The sequence below is a fragment of the Mirounga leonina genome, unplaced genomic scaffold, assembly GCF_011800145.1.
Source record: "Mirounga leonina isolate KUSES-001 unplaced genomic scaffold, KU_Mleo_1.0 Mir_92, whole genome shotgun sequence".
Taxonomy (NCBI): Eukaryota; Metazoa; Chordata; class Mammalia; order Carnivora; family Phocidae; genus Mirounga; species Mirounga leonina.
The window spans coordinates 3,411,686-3,429,699 of NW_023270852.1; the positions used below are offsets into that span (position 1 = coordinate 3,411,686).

Sequence of the window (18,014 nt, forward strand, 5' to 3'; positions counted from 1 at the left end):
TCAAGGAAGATCCTGAAGACCAATCATCGTAAGTGGCCACCCATGGGGGCTGTATAAGCCAAATATCTCAGCCTAGCTCGGAAACCCTGTTATTATCCTATCTGAGGGGTTAAGTAACTGTGCCCAACAATAAAGGGTAGATCTGGATTCAAACCCTGGTCCCATCGAATTCCAAATCTTGCAGGTGTTTACCATGCATCAAGATATTGGGCTTATCTTATATCTCCACTAGAAATTATCTTCCCCAACATGCTTTCCTCGTCATCTCTGCTTATCCAGATGTCATCTTCCCATCACTGCCACCTTCCACATCCTATAGCTCAGGCTTCATTTGGCACTGAGACCTTACTTATAGTCCGATCTTCTACTCTTCCTTAAATATTATGGTATTTTGTTTTGTCTCCCCATTGTAACCTGGGATGGTGTGTTTTACCTCTTTGGACTCCCTGCATTATTCTACACTGTGCTGCCCAATTGTTGGATCATTCACTCGATCACTCCAGGGAAGAGATGTGTTATGAAGCCAGCTAAGCTACTCCAGTGGGTGACTGGAGCTTATTCCCACTGAGAAATTATGAGACGTGATCTGGATTTTCCTAAACAAAAGTGAGGGAACTGCATCTCCTTAGAGTCATCGGCTGGCGGTTGCTCGGAGAGCGTGGGGGTGTGAGTTGGGAGTAGCGGGGCGGTGGGTGCTAATTCCCTGAACTGGCCTGCTGGTGGCAAGAAGGGACTTGCACAGTTCAGAAAAATCCATCAGGCAAATAAATGAAATTCTTGAGGCATTGGGTCCCTGAGTACATTGCAAAGTCCCAGGATATGGACAGAACTCAATCAGCAATGAATGAAAATATGTTTCCCCTGACTTTCCCACCCTAGTGTTATTAAATGTTTGAACTTTTTAATTGTATAGGTGAAAAATAATACTAACTAAACAAAAATAGTAACTGTGTCATTTTAATTTTTATGTATAATTCACATGACTTTTATTTTTATTTTTTTAAGATTGTATTTATTTATCCATGAAAGAGAGAGAGAGGCAGAGGCAGAGGGAGAAGCAGGCTTCCCGCTGAGCAGGGAGCCCGATGTGGGACTCTATCCCAGGATCCTGGGATCATGACCTGAGCCGAAGGCAGATGCTTACTGACAGAGCCACTCAGGCGCCCTCACATGACTTTTTTTTTTTTTTAAAGATTTTATTTATTTATTTGACAGAGAGAGACATAGCGAGAGAGGGAACAGAAGCGGGGGAGTGGGAGAGGGAGAAGCAGGCTTCCCGCCGAGCAGGGAGCCCGATGCGGGCCTTGATCCCAGGACCTGAGCTGAAGGCAGATGCTTAACAACTGAGCCACCCAGGCCCCCTCACATGACTTATAAAAAAATTTAAAACTCACCATCCATCTAATACTTCTTTAACTATAAAGGACTCTGACATGTGCCAGTAAATGATCACACCCTCATCTCACCCTATAACGAGGTGTTACTGTTATTTTCATTTTAAAGCACCAGATAGAGAGTAAAGACATTTAGCGGCCTGCCCTAAACCATTCAGGTTGTCTGTGGTGGGGATGGAATTTGACATCAGGTTTTCTTACTTCAAAACCCATGCTCTTTTTACTGTACCTACGTGTCCTTTGGACAAAATTTTATCTTTCGAATGGGAGAAAACAGACCAACCACTTAACCTCTCAGTTTTTTGATCTATAAAACAAAGAGTAGTGAACATCTGTTGTTTGTGTCTCTCCAGCATCCTCTCGCTATTCTTCTGAGAGCATCAAAATGATCAACTGGGAATTTGTTAGAATTGCCAATTCTTGGGCTTCCCCCCGCCCCACCCCCCACAGTCTACTGAATCCGAAACTCCTGGGCTGGGCCCCAGCATCTGTGTTTTAACAAGCCCTCCAGGTGATTCTGATTCATGCTGAAGTTTGAGAAACACTTGCTTAGGGGAAAGAACTTAAGTGATGCCATCTTGCCAACCCCAGGGGAAACCCTGCTTAAGACAAGAGCCATGTAGAAGAAGCACAGCTGAGAGATACAGAGAGTGAAAGAGTCCTAAAGACCCCATTTGAGACTCTGAGTCTGGTCCAGCTTGAAGTCAGTGCAACAGCTGTATCATGTAGTTACATGAACCAATACGTTCTTTTTATTTCAGTTTGAGTTGGGTTTCTGTCACTGGCCACCAAACACGTTCTGTTGAAGGGAACATTTGTTCCTCCTTAAGTTCCAAGGGGAGAGATTCTCTTCAAGCATTGGTTCTCCAAGTGTGATACCAGGATAGGCAGCATCAGCATCACCAGGGAACTTGTTAAAAACCACAGTTTAGGGACACTTGGGTGGCTCAGTCGGTTGGGTGTCTGTCTTCGGCTCGGGTCAGGGTCCCAGGGTCCTGGGATCAAGCTCTGCGTCGGGCTCCCTGCTCAGCACGGAGCCTGCTTCTCCCTCTTCCTGCTGCTCCCCCTGCTTGTGTGCACTCTCTCTCATTCTCGCAAATAAATAAAATAAAATCTTAAAAAACAAAACAAAACACAGTTTTTCAGACCCTCCCGCATACCTACCGAATCAGGGTCCTGGGGATGGACCCTGGCAATCTGTGTGGGAATAAGTCTTCTTGGTGATTCTGATGTCCACTAAAATTTGAAAATCACTAGAGTGAGACTCCCAGACTCCCTCCCCACCCCTTATTCATCCTTTTCCACGAGGAAAATTATCTCATTATCTAATTAATGAGTTCAGCAGAATAATCTGGGCATGCTCAGTTTAACTCTTCCCTTTGTTTTCTTTGGCAGCCTGACTAAAGGGGCGCTCATTCCGCACTCCTGTATGTGCCACAGCTGTGCAGAGGCAGACCCCCCAAAAGATGAGGCCTGCAGGTATTCCAGCCCTGCCTGTAACTCAGCGGTAAGTTTATTTTGGGAACAGCATAGACAAGCCCACTTGGCCTCACATCTAAGCCATGTCCTCCAGTATAGCTCTTACCGGTAATAAAGCTGACATTTTTATCTCCATCTGTTGGTTTTCTGTGTCCTATTTCTCACTTGGTTCAGAACTTGGGTGAGGAAGACGGCTGTTATTTATTGGGTCCCCTAATGCCCAACACTGACTAATACGGTTGTGGGGGGTGGAGTAGAAGATCTCTCAGGTGCCTTCCCTTCTTACATTTAGGGCATGGTGTCTCACGCTCTCTCACCAGCACTCCTGAGTGCCCCGTGAAGAAAACCTTATTTGTTCTCACTAGACCAGTGGTATTGCACCTGCGGGAGACAGAAAGATCCTGTGGCTCACAGGGCACAGGAGGGAAGATTGCAATCACAGAGCATTTCCTTTCAGTTCTCTTCCGAAACAGTGTAATCCTGTGGGGCAGGAATGGGGCCTCGAAACCACTGCATTTTAAGAAGCCTCCGAGGAGCTGTCTCCCTTGCCCTAGTGTCAGGTGCTACCCAGCCATCTAACCTAAATCCATATGGCTGCATTTGAAGTTGTGTCCTATTCTGGAGGCCAGAGATGTCTTAGCTTACCATTTCCAAAGCAAAGACTTCCATTTTCTCTCTTCCACGCTCCTGGTCTTTCACAGGTTCTTCGCAAATCTTTAAGACAGTCATAGGCACGGTCCTGGTAAGGGATGTGGATTAAAGAGGGGCCTGTTTGGAGCTCCATAAACCAGGCCTGGGTGCTACAGTCAGCATGATATTCAGGGTTCAGTCCCCTTACAGCAGCAGGCATGACTCTCTCCGGAAACACGCTGCAGGAAAGGAAAGGACAAAGCAGCTAGCACAGTTCAACCTGAGTGGTACGGGACGACAGAAGTACTTTGTGTGTATTGACCCTGATTCTTGTTCTTCCTGGAATAGTTAATTTTCCCAGATTATCTAACAAACACTAAATTTTCCATAGTTAGATTATATATGTACAACCTTGGCTCCTGCTTTGTCCGTATCGTTAAAAATTGTTAATAAACAATTTTTCTTTGTTTATAAAACAAATAAAAGGGGCACCTGGGTGGTTCAGTCAGTTGAGCATCTTAACTCTTGGTTTCAGCTCCGGTCATGATCTCGGAGTCGTGAGATCAAGCTCTGCGTTGGGCTCTGCCCTTGGTGCAGAGTCAGCTGGGGATTCTCTCTCTCTCCCTCTGCTCCTCCCCCTTCTCACTCTCTCTCATAAATAAATAAATAAATAAATAAATAAATAAATCAATCTTTAAAAATCTGTTCATAAACATGACTTCATATTTTTTCCGACTTAAAAAAGAAGAGATTGGACTTCATTAAAATAGAAAAACTTGTGCATCAAAAGCCATATCAAGGAGTGAAAAGTCACAGAATGGGGACTGCCTCTGCAAATCACATCTCTGATAAGAATTTGCTATTCAGAATATATAAAGAACTCCTTGGGAGCCTGGGTGGTTCAGTCAGTTAAGCGTCTGCCTTCAGCTCAGGTCATAATCCCAGGGTCCTGGGATGAGTCCCGCATTGGGCTCCCTGCTCAGTGGGGAGTCTGTTTCTCCCTCTACCTTTCCCCCCTGCTCATGATCTCTCTCTCTTTCACTCTCTCTCTCAAATAAATAAATAAAATCTTAAAAAAAAAAAGAACTCCTGCAACTCAACAACAAAAAGACAACCCAATTAAAAAATAGGCAAAGAACTTGAATAGACATTTATCCAAAGATGTACAAATGGCAAATAAGCATATGAAAATATGCTCAACATCATTAGTCATTAGGAAAATGCAAATCAAAACTACAGTGAGATGCAACTTCATACCCAGCGGGATGACTAGAATCAAAAATGGAAAATAACAAGTGTTGATTAAGATGTGGAAAAATAAGAACCCTCCCACATTGCTGGTGGGAATTAAAATGGTGTAGCTGCTGTGTAAAATAGTTTGGCAGTTCCTCAAAAAGTTAAACATAAAATTACCCTTTGACCCAGTGATTTCACTCCCAGGCATATACCCAAAAGATCTGAAAACAAGAACTCAGATATTTGTGGGACGCCTGAGTGGCTCAGTTGCTTAAGCGTCTGCCTTCGGCTCGGGTCATGATCCCAGGGTCCTGGGATGCAGTCCCATATCGGGGGGTCCTTGCTCAGTGGGGAGTCTGCTTCTCCCTCTGCCTGCCGCTGCCCCTGATTGTGTTCTCTCTCTCTCTGACAAATAAATAAATAAAATCTTAAAAAAAAACTTAAAAAAAAAGAACTCAGATATTTGTGTATGAATGTTCATAGCAGTATCATTTACAATAGCCAAAAGATGGAAATAATCCCAATTTCCATCAACAGATAAATGGATAAACAAATTGTGGTATATCCATACAATGGGGTACTATTTAGCCAATAAAGGAAGGAAGCATGAGTACATGCTACAACATGGAGGAACCTTGAACATTATGCTAAACAAAATAAGACACCGAAGGACAAATGTTGTATGATTCCGCTTACATGAAATGTTTAGAATAGGAAAATTCATAGGGACAGAAAGCAGATTAGAGGTTACCAGGGGCTGGGGGTAGGAGAGAATGTGGAATTGCGAGAGAAAGAAAGAAAAGAAAGAAAGAAAAAGAGAGAGAGAGAAAGAGAGAAAGAGAAAGGAAGGAAGGAAAGAAGGAAGGAAGGGGAGAAAGAATGAAATACAGGAAAACGCAAAGTAGGAAATAAAACTCTCCTGTGATATCACTACTTAGGATAACTGAATATCCTACTGGCCTTTTTCCTTTTCATCTATTCATAATGATTAAGTACAAAAGCTTTGAGCCACTCATAGGTTCAAATATACACTCTGCCATTTATTAGCTACATGACATCTCTGTGCTTCCACTTTTTTGTAAAATACAAATAATAATAGAACCCACTTCAGATGGTTGATTTGTGGATTAAATTGGATAATAGGTTTTCAGTAATTAGCACAATGCCAGGCTCCTGGTAAGTGCTCAGCAAATGGTAGCTATTATGTATATATTTTATATTTTCGTATATACTGATTTGTATCCTATTCTCATTTTCCCAAACAAATAAAAATTATTTTTAATGCCAAGTAGTATCCATATTCATATTGTAGCATCGTTTATTTAACCGAGTCTCTGTTGTTGAATATTTAAGTAGGTTTGATTTTTCATTATTTAAAAAAGATACAGCGGTGGACACTCTTGCTTGATTCTTCCTGGCAGCCACTGCCTGGAAGGGGGAGTGTGACTTTGACCCTGCTCCGTCGCCTGGGCTCTGGGGCTCCCAAGGCAGTGCACTACATTGAGTCAGGCACCAAGCTGGGAGACAGAATCTGAGTTCCAGTCGTGCTTCTGCTCTATCTCTAGGCAGTGCTGGGGACCCCTCTTTCTATCTGGGCCTTTGCTTTCCCACCTTTAAAATGAAAGCTTTAGCGGGAATGATCTCAGGGTGCTTTTTCTGCTCTAGGGCTCTATGATTCTCCGATGATCCTCCACTAAACTATGGATTCCTCCGGCTCTGTTGTGGCCTTCCTCAGGGCTGTGTGTGTGTGCCCACGCTTCAGTGTGTGTTTCAGTTTCTATTCTTAGCAGTGTGATCTTTAAACAAGGAATAGATTTGTGCATCTGTCTCATCTCAGATGCATGCAGCTCCTGCTGGGCTGTTTCGTTCTCTATCAGCCATTCATTCACATTAGAAGCAGAGGCCCATTAAGGAAATAAGGGGATGGTGCGCTTCCATCAACCATGGTAAGAACTCAACGCTCTCTGATCTGGGGTTTGGCCCTCTTTGGTTATCAGGCCTGGGCTCTGTCTGACCCAGCTATAGATGAGGTCAGGGGGATCTTCGTTTCAGCAGTACCTCCTTCCCCACTCCACCCCTAGATCCTTTCTCTGGGATGGGCCAGGGATGGTATTTGGGCAATGTTGGTTTTTAGAGATGGTGAGTCACCAACATTCCAGATGCGAAGGTCATTGTTTGTTCTGAAATAGAGTGGACATGGATGAGTCTACTCTCCTCCAAGAGTTCTCAGTTATGGAGATGTCTCAGGGTTACTCTGGATATTTAAATATACAACTTCTGAGTCTTGGTCTGCAAACTTATTTATCAAGATGGGGGTAGGGGAGCCCAGGTTCTTCATTTTAAGGTGATTACAGGTGATTCCGATGTGCATCCCAGTTGGAGAGCATTGGCAGATAGTAGTAAGATTGGCAAACGCTTAAAGCCCACAAAGTCCAGGCAGGTCACATCAATCGGGTTGGGTCCAATAGGACTGCTGGCAACTTTGAGGAACAGGAGCCTCCAGACCTTTTCTCAAGGGCAGCCTGTACTTACATGGACCCAGTTGTCACATGATAATGTTGACCTGGTGTTACTAGATGGTCCCTTTAATTTTATTGGGAAGAGTTAGAAATCCAGATTTGTTTGTGAAATATCCTATTTTAAAATATTGATAACTCAATTACATATTGGTAATTCAATTAAAAAATTGAATTATGCACCAAAACATATCTGCTGGCCAAATCAGGTCTTGAATCTGCCTGTTGAAGTTTCTTTTTTTTTAAAGATTTTATTTATTTGACAGAGAGAGATACAGCGAGAGAGGGAACACAAGCAGCGGGAGTGGGAGAGGGAGAAGCAGGCTTCCCGCTGAGCAGGGAGCCCGATGTGGGGCTTGATCCCAGGACCCTGGGACCATGACCTGAGCCGAAGGCAGACGCTTAACGACTGAGCCACCCAGGCACCCCTGCCTGTTGAAGTTTCTTGACAGCCCTTTAGCTAGACAGTCACTCAACTTAAGCCAAAATGATGCATCCAACAGTTTTCTTGATTGGTAGCATTATACCATCTCTGTGTTGTGAGGCTCTTCGGGGTTCTGGGTAACATCCAGTTTGGCATGAGGTAAAGTGCTCTAAGCAGGGGAGTCAGAAGACCTGTGTCCTGCTAACAACTTGCTAGATGACACTGGGAAAGAAATTCTTTCCCCAGTCACAGGATTTCTTTCGGTAAGGTAAGGGGGATGATCTCTACCATTCTTTCCAAGTTTGTAGGTCATTCTTTTTGTAAAGATTTACATACTTACCTATTTTATTCCAGCTACTTGAGAAGCAAACTTTTCAGATTAAGATGAAAATTCATCTTTATTTGGCTTGAATGACAACTAGTTTTTTCTTTCCCATATTCTCCTATGTCATCAATGATTTGTTTTTGTAAAGGTTTTCTTTTTTTTTTTTTTTAAGGTTTTATTTACTTGACAGAGAGAGACACAGAGAGAGAGGGAACACAAGCAGGGGGAGTAGGAGGGGGAGAAGCAGGCTTCCTGCAGAGCAGGGAGCCCAACGCGGGGCTCGATCTCAGGACCCTGGGATCATGACCTGAGCCGAAGGCAGACGCTTAAAAACTGAGCCACCCAGGCGCCCCAAGGTTTCTTTTTGTGTAGGCTTTTGGGGTATTTTCTAAGGGCAAGAAAACATTTTGAAATAGAAGTCTAGGTGCAGTTGAGCCTATATGCTTCTTGCTTGCTGAACACTCAAATTTGAATCAAATAATAATAATAAAAAAAGGAATAGAGTTGATACAGGGGACATCTTGAAGTAAAAAGACATTTCCTTGATAGCTCAGATAAAATCCTGCAATTGAATCTTTTCTTCCCATAGTTTTATTAAAATATAATTCATATACCATAACATTCACTTTATTTATTTTAAAAAAGATTTTATTTATTTATTTGACAGAGAGACAGCGAGAGAGGGAACACAAGCAGGAGGAGTGGGAGAGGGAGAAGCAGGCTTCCCGCCGAGCAGAGAGCCCGATGTGGGGCTCAATCCCAGGACCATGGGATCATGATCTGAGCCAAAGGCAGACGCTTAACGACTGAGCCGCCCAGGCTCCCCCATAACATTCACTTTAAAAAGTATATAATTCAATGGTTTTTAGTATTTTCACAGAGTTGTGCAACCATCATCACTCTCTAATCTCAGAATATTTTCCTATCTCCAGAAAGAAACCCCATACCCATTATCAGCCACTCAGCATTTTCCCCTCAGTCCTGGCAACCATTAATCTACTTTCTGCCTGTATGGATTTTCTTACTTTGAACCTTCCATATAAATGGAATTATATAATATGTGCCCTTTTGTAACTGGCTTCTTTCAGTTAGCATCATGTTTTTAATGTTCCTCCCTGTTGTAGCATGTACCAATACCTCATCATTTTTTATTGCCAAATAAAATTCTATTGTATGAATATACCACATTTTGTTTATCCACTCATCAGTTGATGGACAATTGGGTTATTTCTACTTTTTGGCTAGTATGAATATGCTGCTATGAACTTTCATGTACTAGTTTTTGTATGGACATATGTTTTAATTTATCTTGGATCTATACTGAGGGGTGGAATTTCTGGGTTATATGGTAAGTCTATGTTTAACCTTTTGAGGACATGCCAGACTGATTTCCAAAGCAGCGACACCATTTTACATTCTTACCAGCAGTGTATGAGAGTTCTAGTTTTTCCACATCCTTGTCAACAGTTGTTATTATCTGGCTTTTTTATTATGGTGATCCTAGTGGGTGTGAAGTGGTATCTCATTGTAGTTTTGATTCCACAGTTGAATCTGTTCCTGATTGCCCTGACCTAGACTATATACCCACCCTCCAGCTAATAACTGTGGCAGTGGAGGTTGATAATCTTAAGTGAATTAGAGTGAACCCCTGGAGCTTGGGGTGGGTGCCATTCATAAACTAGAGGGGAAATTTGGAGATACTATTTGAAAGGAGGGAGAAATGGATGGCTCAGAGGCAACCGGCACATGTTTTCTATAGGATGGGTTTGCTTGCTTGGTTTCAGGAATTGTCCTATACACAGGGATCGTAGTGGTGCAGAGTAGGAAGGAAAGGAAATCTTGGGCAGGACTCAGGCATAGAAGCGGCTCACAAATAGGTGGATTGAAAGAGATTCTACTGAAAATAGGCTGGTACTTCAGAAGGCAAGGAGCATAATAAGCGGGACACTTTGGTCATCTTCTTGGTCCTGAAGGATTATGGGAAATTATAGGGCTAGGCAGACATCCAGAGACATTTGTGGGAAGACTAACTGGCCTTTTCTCAGCGTTTCTTTGAGGTGGGCTCATCTTCCTTTTCTCTCTCCTTTTTCTCCTTTTCACATTGATGATAATATCTGTCATTGAGGCCTTTCTGGCTATTACTACTGTGTGACAAATATTTTGCTCTCCCCCACCTCAAAAAAATAGGTGTTTAAAACAACCATTTTGTACCACACTAAAAAAACATAAAAAGAGTTTGGCAACTAAATGCAATGCTTGAGCCAGGACTGGATCCTGTGCTAGGAGGGAAAATGCTCTAAAGCATATTATTGAGTCAAGTGACAAAATTGGAATATCAATGTAGATTAAATGAAAATATTCATATCAGTATTAAATTTACTAAAGTTGATAACCGTATACTCTGGTTATATGAGATAATATCCCTATTCTTAGGAAATATACACTGAAGTACTTAGGGGCAGAGGGCCATAATGTCTGTAACTTACCCTTAAATGGTTCAAAAAATTCATTTTTATATATGGATTATATATATGTGTATAAAATCATAAATTTATATGTGTGTTTCCTATATATATATATATATATATGAAAGAGAGAAATAGGGGGGTAAAATGCTCACAGTAGTGGAATTGGGTAAAGGTGGTGTATGGGTGTACTTTATACTTTACACATGGAAATAATTTCTAAATGAAAAACTGAAAGAAGCACAACAAGTTTACTACTTCATTTGGCTCATGATTTTGTGGGTCAGGAAGGGCTAGCTTGGGCAGCTCTTGCTTGGGGTCTCTCATGCAGCTGCAGTCAGATGCCAGGAGGGACTGCCCTCATCTGAAGGCTTGACGGCATTGGGTATCCAAGATGTCTCCCAAGGCCGGCAGTAGGAGCTCAGCTGTACCTTGGACTTGCATGCTTACATGTGGCCTTGCTAGCATGGAAGTCTTGGGGTGGCCAAACTTCTTACTTTGCTTCCCCCAGAGTGAGAATCCCAAGAGAACAGGTGGAAGCTGCACAGCCCCTTCGGACCCGTCTGGCCTTGGAAGTTATACAGCATCTTTTCTGCTGCATTCTATTGGTTCCAAGGAAGTCACTAGGTAGTGCCCAAGAACTTGCAGTCCTGTCCCCAAACTGGCATAAAATCTTACTGCATGCCAAGGCACTGTTTTATGTGCTTTATAGGTATTAACTCATTTGATTCTTACGGAAAAAAACAAAAACAACGACAACAAAAGCAACCCTTATGGTAAGTAGTCTTACTTTCCTTAGAGAAGACAACACTTGGGGCACACAGTTTCAGTTCCCAACATCACACCTTTAGTGGAAGAGCTAAGATTTGAATCCAGACAGTCTGGCCCCAGAGCCTATGGCCTTATCTACTACCCAACACTACATAAAGCTGTGATTCCTGCTACATTTGGTTAAACTGCCATACACACAGATAATCACTTAAAAAAAAGATTATTTATTTGAGAGAGAGAACTAGTGGGAGGGTTAGAGGGAGAGGAAGAGAGAATGGCAAGCAGACTCCCTGCTGAGCACGGAGTCAAAAGGCGGGGCTCCATCCCAGGACCCTGAGATCAGGGCCTAAGCTGAAACAGAGAGTTGGAGGCTTAACCAATTGCGCCACCCAGACACCCCCATAATCCCTTTTCACTCACAATCACTGGCATGCAGACTTCCCCAATACGTTCAAAATCATGTGACACAATTCTTACCTTCTCAGCTCTGACTTTTGCACATGCAGTTTCCTTTCCTTGGAATACCTTTCTTCTAATTATTCACCTGTCTCTATTATTATTCTTCAGATCTTTTAGGAAGCCTTCCTTGACCACCCAACTCTCAGGTGAATGCTTCTGCTATGGGCACACATGCTGCATGATGCTTAACAGTTACAGCGCTTATCATAATGCCTTATAGTTTTGTCATTGTCCTGGCTGTCTCCCCCACTGGACTCTAAGTTCCCTAAGGGCAGGGACACTGCTTTGTTCAGGAAAGGATCTCTAGCACTGAGTACAGTGCCTGGTATAAAGTATGTACGTAATTACAAAGTAACCTCTCACTTATAATCCTCTAGACAATGACCAAATATTTCTCACACATACATGCAGCCACTAGGACGCTCTCCTGACACATACAAGGCTGTCCCATTCACTCTTGTCCATGCACCCTCAATCACTGTGACTTATTGCCCATGCTCAGTCTCTGTCATGTTCCTCACACACCCTCACCACTGCAACCCATCACACACAATTACTGTGACACAGCTCTGATCCTCAATCACTGTCACACACTGTTTTTCACACAATCATGGTCACCATCTGTACTCTTATAACAGGGTATTTACTCTCCTATAAAAACTGAGTTAAGATGACAACAGCTCTATTTTTCACACACGCCTTCACATACTGTATTTTTTTATCCACATAATCCCTGACAATCCCTGGCATTACACAGTTATGGTCACACACGGTCTACTGTCTTCTTCCTACTCCCACTTGACACCCACTTCCCCTTACACGCGCACGCGCGCGCGTATACACACACACACACACACACACACACACACACACTCTCACAGTCAAGGGATCGGAGGGGTCCGGCCGCGGGGGTCTGAGCCGCCCTCTCTCAGCGCCAGAATCTCACTCCCACACCGTACACACTTACACACTTACACACTTACACTCACTCGGTCACTCAACTCACTCTCATGGTCGAGGGACCGGAGGGGCGGGTCCGCGGGGGTCTGAGCCGCCCGGGGGTCAGCGCCGGAGTCTCAGCCCCGGCCAGCGCGGCCCCGCCCCGCCCCGCCCCCTCATGCATATGCAGCACCTCAGCCTAGCAGCCCGGCCCCCAGACGGCCATTTGTAGCGGCGCTGGAGGCTGCGTTCCGCAGGCGCTGCGGAGACGTGTGGAGGAGCGCGCCCCCCGGCCGCTGCCGCCCCTGGCCCCTGCGGTCCTCCCGCTTCTCCGCGCTTCGGGCGGGACCCGGCCAGCCCGGGCGCCGCGCCGCCGCCCGGAGCGGCCCTCCCGGCAGCCCCCGGCGCCCGGGACCCCCGCCCGCCGCTCGCCCGCAGCCCGCCGGCCGCACACGTCTCCGGAGCCGGGCCTAGGGCGGGCGGCGGCTCGGCGTGGCCGGGCGGGCTCGGCGGCGTCCCCATGGCCGCGGCCGGCTGGCGGGACGGCTCCGGCCAGGAGAAGTACCGGCTCGTGGTGGTCGGCGGAGGCGGCGTGGGCAAGTCGGCGCTCACCATCCAGTTCATCCAGGTGCCTGGAGCGGGCCTGCCGGGGGCGCCGGGGCGGCGGCGCGCGGGTGCTCGCGGTACCTGTGGCGGGGCGGCTGCCGCGACCCCGCCCCGGAGGCGCCGCGCGGGCCGGGGGCGGGTGTTGGGGGGGGTGCGGGCCGGGCTCTGCCCTCCTGCCCTGCGGCCGTGACGCCGCTCTCCTGCCTGCCCGGCGCCCTGCTCGGCGTCCCGGGAGTCGGGCTTCTCAGGAATGTGTCCGGGAGGGCGGAGCTGGCAGGGTGGGAAGCGCCGATCCACCTTATCGCTCCGGTCGGGGCCGAGCCCTCCCGGGAGGCTGCGCCGCCGCGCCGGGCTTCCTGCCCCGCGGCCCGGGCTCGGGGCGTCGGGTGTGGGGCTGCAGCCCCTCGCGCTGGGCTTCCAGCCACCGCGGCCGCCTCCGGCACCGTCGGTGCGATCGCGGTGGCAACTTGGCCGCGGCTCCGCGTGGTCTGCGGGTTTCTCCGTGCACGCCGAGCCGGAGCTGCCCGCTTCGAGCTGTGTGTTTCTCTTTGTGTGTGTTTGTGCTTTTCTTTTAAGTAATCGCTTAGGTAATATGTCCGGGGGGGAGTGTGTGATAATGCCCGAGGGAAATGGTGGCTTCGAGGAAGTTAAGAATGTTCTCCGATAGGGGTGAGACCATTTCCTAGGAATTCCTGGTGCCTTCCTGCTTCTCGCTTTGCCAAGGTGAAGTTTGGGATGGGCCAGGCTAGGAGATGACCGACCGGGGCGTGCCTTCTAGATCTGTTCCAATAACCCACTCCTCCACTCCCTGCTCGCTCTGGTTGCTAGAGGCGAAAGTCAGGGCTTGTGGTAAAGAAAAGGGCGTTGGAATTCGTCATTCTTGGGATTTGCTCTTGTTAAGAGGTTTGGGTGATCTTTTTCGGGATTTTAAAAATGAGAAACCCAGATGTCTCTCTGCTTTTGTCCACCTAAAAGGTGTGGCACATGCTGGGAGAGAACGAAGGTATCCCTTTATACAGGTTAAAAAGATACTCTTACTATATCAAGAGTACTGTTAAGATGCTTTGGTGAAGAATTAATTTCTGGTTTCCGTTTCATCCATTTGTTATCAGCTGGGATGCTTAAATGGCTATTTCACTTAACGTTTAGAGTAACATTAAAATACAGAGTACTGTTAACATAAATGTGCTTGTTACCTTTCACATTGACTAAATGAGCAATAATGCTGTTATAATATTTCAAGGGGTTTAAAAACTACTGCTAAAACCTTTGTGTCCAGGAAGAGAAGATGTTTATGTAATGAGCATTTACAGTATGCTCATTAAGTGGGTTAAAAAAAAATCACACTGAGTAAGAGGTGAGATTGGTTTAAGTTTCGCAGGCTGCAGAATCAGGGCCGGCATTTTCGTAGGGCCGAGAGAGACTTTAACTGATGGCAAAGCAAAACAATTTATAGCTTAACCTTTCTTTGGGGGCTGTAGTTGGGGGGGGGGGGCGGCAGTGGTGGTGAGGAGTGACAGAAGAATCCTGGGTTCCAGTATTAGTAAAGTGTCACCTGAAAGGTTAAACTACACATACTTAGGTCCTTTGTGGGGAGGGACCATCTGAATGTATTTAAATCTGTAGGTTATTTAATTAAGGTATTGGAACCTTTTGTTTTCGGGAAATAGTTTTAGAAACTGCTAAGATAACAATAATTGCTATTTTTAAAAATGATTCTCTAGAATTCATTTGATAAAGAAATACCTCCTTTATGAATAGTACTGTACTAGATAAAAGAAGTAAAGGAGGCGTGTATGGATGAGAAACACACACACATATATATATACATAGAGAAAAAGTGAGCTTTGAGTCAGCTTAAGCGTCTGTCTCTTGCTCTGTCATTTATTGGTTGTGAGAACACTGCCAGAATATTCAGCTTCACTGAGTCTCAATTTAATCATCAGCAAAATGGATGGGATCACACATTGTTTATAATCCTTTAAATTACGGGAATGTTCTTAGCACTGTGTCACATAGTATGTACTCAGTTAATGATGGCTATTAGTATAAGTGTGTATAATTCTGTAACACATTTAAATGCAAAGGGAATTCGGAATTGGGGAAAAGTCAATTTGGGAAGAATTGATAAAAGGACTGTATAGGCTTTGTGGGAGGGAGAGAGAATGCATCTTATGTGAGTATGGGGGAAGATACATGCTAGTTTGGAGAGAGAGAAGGCAGGCAGGGAGGGGAGTGGGAGAGGCAGATGAGTTGGAGCCAGTGAAAGGGGGCTCTGACTCCAAGGAGACCTGCAGAGGTAGAAGCCAGTCCACCTGGATGGAGTCTCAACTGTGCCACTTGCTGCATGTATAACGTTAGATAAATTACCTAAACTCAGTACCTCAGTTTTCCCCATCTGTAATCTGGGGAAATTGAAAGTACCCCGCATACTCTTGCGGTGAAAATTAAATGAGTTGACCTATGTCAAGAGCTTAAAACAATGCCTAGTGCATAATAAGTCTACAGACATTATTATTGTGAGATTAATCTTATACTGTGGATCTAAAGTGACTATTTATCATCTACACTTAATAGAGCCACTATTTATTGTCTCACTCTTGGGAAATTAAAATTCATTCTGCTGTGATTGTCTAGCAGTAGTAATTGGAGGGCGAGGAGATGGCAGCAGGATAATAATCTTAACAAGTGGAAGTCCGTTCTCGTAGGAGATCAGGATGACACAAATTGGTTTTATTTACTTTTTAAGTCTTCTGAAATGACACTTTTTGGTGTTCAGTTTATATTTTTCTATTATATAATCTTGAGCAGAAAAAATATGGTAAATTGGTGAATGGAGAATTTAAAAACAACTTTGTCTTTAGCCTTGACTTTCTTTAACCTTAGATGTACTTGGGACCTATGCATATGAAGAGCTGCAAAATAGGAAATTAAGGCAATAAGTACTTAATTGAGGTGCCTTTTCCTCTTTAAAAATGAATTTAGCAAATTATAAAGTATAAAAATGTAAAATATGTGGAGTTAATCTTTCTATTCATAGTTTTTTGAAAAATGTTTTTAAGTTTTGTTGGTACATAGAATACCTAAATGAGAGTAAACTGTAGTTAGGAAATGATCTTAACATTGTACAAAGTGAAATGGAGAGTGTTTTGCATATCTGGATTCTGGGTCTCCCTACTCAGGTGATGTTGAGGAATCTCTTAATCTCTCAATCTTTTCAAGGCTTCAGTTTTTTTTTTTTTTTTAAGATTTTATTTATTTATTTGACAGAGAGAGAGAGAGCACAAGCAGGCAGAGAGGCAGGCAGAGGGAGAGGGAGAAGCAGACTCCCCACTGAGCAGGGAGCCTGATGCGGGGCTTGATCCCAGGACCCTGGGATCATGACCTGAGGTGAAGGCAGCCGCCTAACCGACTGAGCCACTCAGGCGCCCCCCCCCCCCTTTTTTTTCTCCATAAAATGTTGAGTTTGGGTGAACAAATTTCTGCGCCTTTGAAACTCTAGGTTCTTTCTTATTTAGTTAACTAGCTGTGTGTCTTTAGTCAAGTTTCTTGGGTTCTCCAAGCCTCAGTTTCCCTATATGAAAAGGGAGACTAATAGTATCTTTAGGGTTTTTGGAATAAATACAATAATGCATGCAAATCATTTGGCACAGTGCCATCCACAGAGTAAGTTGATAATAATTGTTACCTGGTTTTATTTGCTGCTATTACTATCTTGTTCTTCCAAAACAAAATTTGTAATTTCTTCATTTTTCCTTGACACATAATCTGGTCTATTAAGTCTTCAGCAGCCCCCACCTCCCACCCCAGCCTCAAACTCCCCTCTTCACATTGTGTGGTCTTTAGGTGATAAATGTTGATACCGTTTTGAGTTGGGGAAACTTATCAGTTGCAAGTTGATTTTTAGGAAATTTGGAGTAATTATTGGGGTTTTGAGTTAATGCTTTACCTGGTAACTCTCAGAAGAGAACATATGTGTTTTACAGAATTAGAGGAATTTCCCAGCTTCTAGTCTTTGTTTAGCATCCTCACTTTATTGAGCAGTTTGTCAGATTTTGAGCTGTGTAGGGGGTAGTTGATTGCTCACATGTTGAGTGTTAGTCAGTCTTGCAACCTGTTAGTCTGGACCTGACTCAGACATTACGTTTTACTCAGAGTTTGTCTTTTGCTGAATGCTTTTTCATTGACTTTTCCTGGGGCAGAGATCCTAGAAGAGATTTCAAGACTCATGTATTTATGTTATAGTTAATTGATCCATGTGTGAAGGGCGTGAGTTTAGGTTCTGAAATTGGTGCTCTACTGCAGTGTCTTGAAGACACTCTCTGCAATTAGAAGTCACTTAAAATAACTCGTGCCTGTGAATTTGAAACTATAGACTTATTTTTTGTGTGCGTATTTATTGCTTTACATTTTCAGAGTAATTTACAAATGAATTCTTAGGATTGAAAAATAAGGCTCCTCTCCTGATGGTGGTACTTACTAGAGATTGCCTCATTCTGTTAACATCAGAAATGGATCTGCTGGCAATTCCTGCATAGAAGTGGTAGGCGCACAAGGAAGAGGATGGCCACTTTTGTCAAAGGAGAAGCAGAAGGAAATTCTGACCTTAGGTCTCTTAAAACTCATTCTTCTTATTCATTCTAACATGTGTGCATCTCTCCTGAATGGGATGGGGAAAGTTGAAGGAGTGTAGTGGGGACATTTTTGTTGAGTAGGTTCAAGAATTTGTTTTTCCCCTTGATGTAATACCATTAGAATGCAAAGTGATTA

At 44.3% G+C, this 18,014-nt stretch overlaps 1 protein-coding gene and 1 long non-coding RNA gene across 3 annotated transcripts in view; one reads left to right on the top strand and one right to left on the bottom strand.

The window, feature by feature from the left end:
* Positions 1-1,561: 1,561 nt before the first annotated feature.
* LOC118003962 lies at positions 1,562-12,844 on the bottom strand. Its single transcript, XR_004677467.1, has 3 exons — positions 12,706-12,844; positions 3,519-3,742; positions 1,562-2,485 (listed from the first exon to the last, which is right to left on the bottom strand). It is a non-coding gene; the product is annotated as an uncharacterized LOC118003962 (long non-coding RNA).
* RRAS2 (RAS related 2) overlaps positions 6,667-18,014 on the top strand; it is an 80,206-nt gene continuing 68,858 nt past the window's right edge. Inside the window, exon 1 of one of the 2 annotated variants that reach the window (XM_034995098.1) lies at positions 6,667-6,685. In XM_034995098.1, the coding sequence (XP_034850989.1) occupies positions 6,683-6,685 (3 nt within the window). In that variant the 5' untranslated portion in view covers positions 6,667-6,682. Of the gene's footprint in view, positions 6,686-13,014; positions 13,267-18,014 lie in introns of those variants that run through there. The other variant, XM_034995094.1, reaches the window with a different exon arrangement.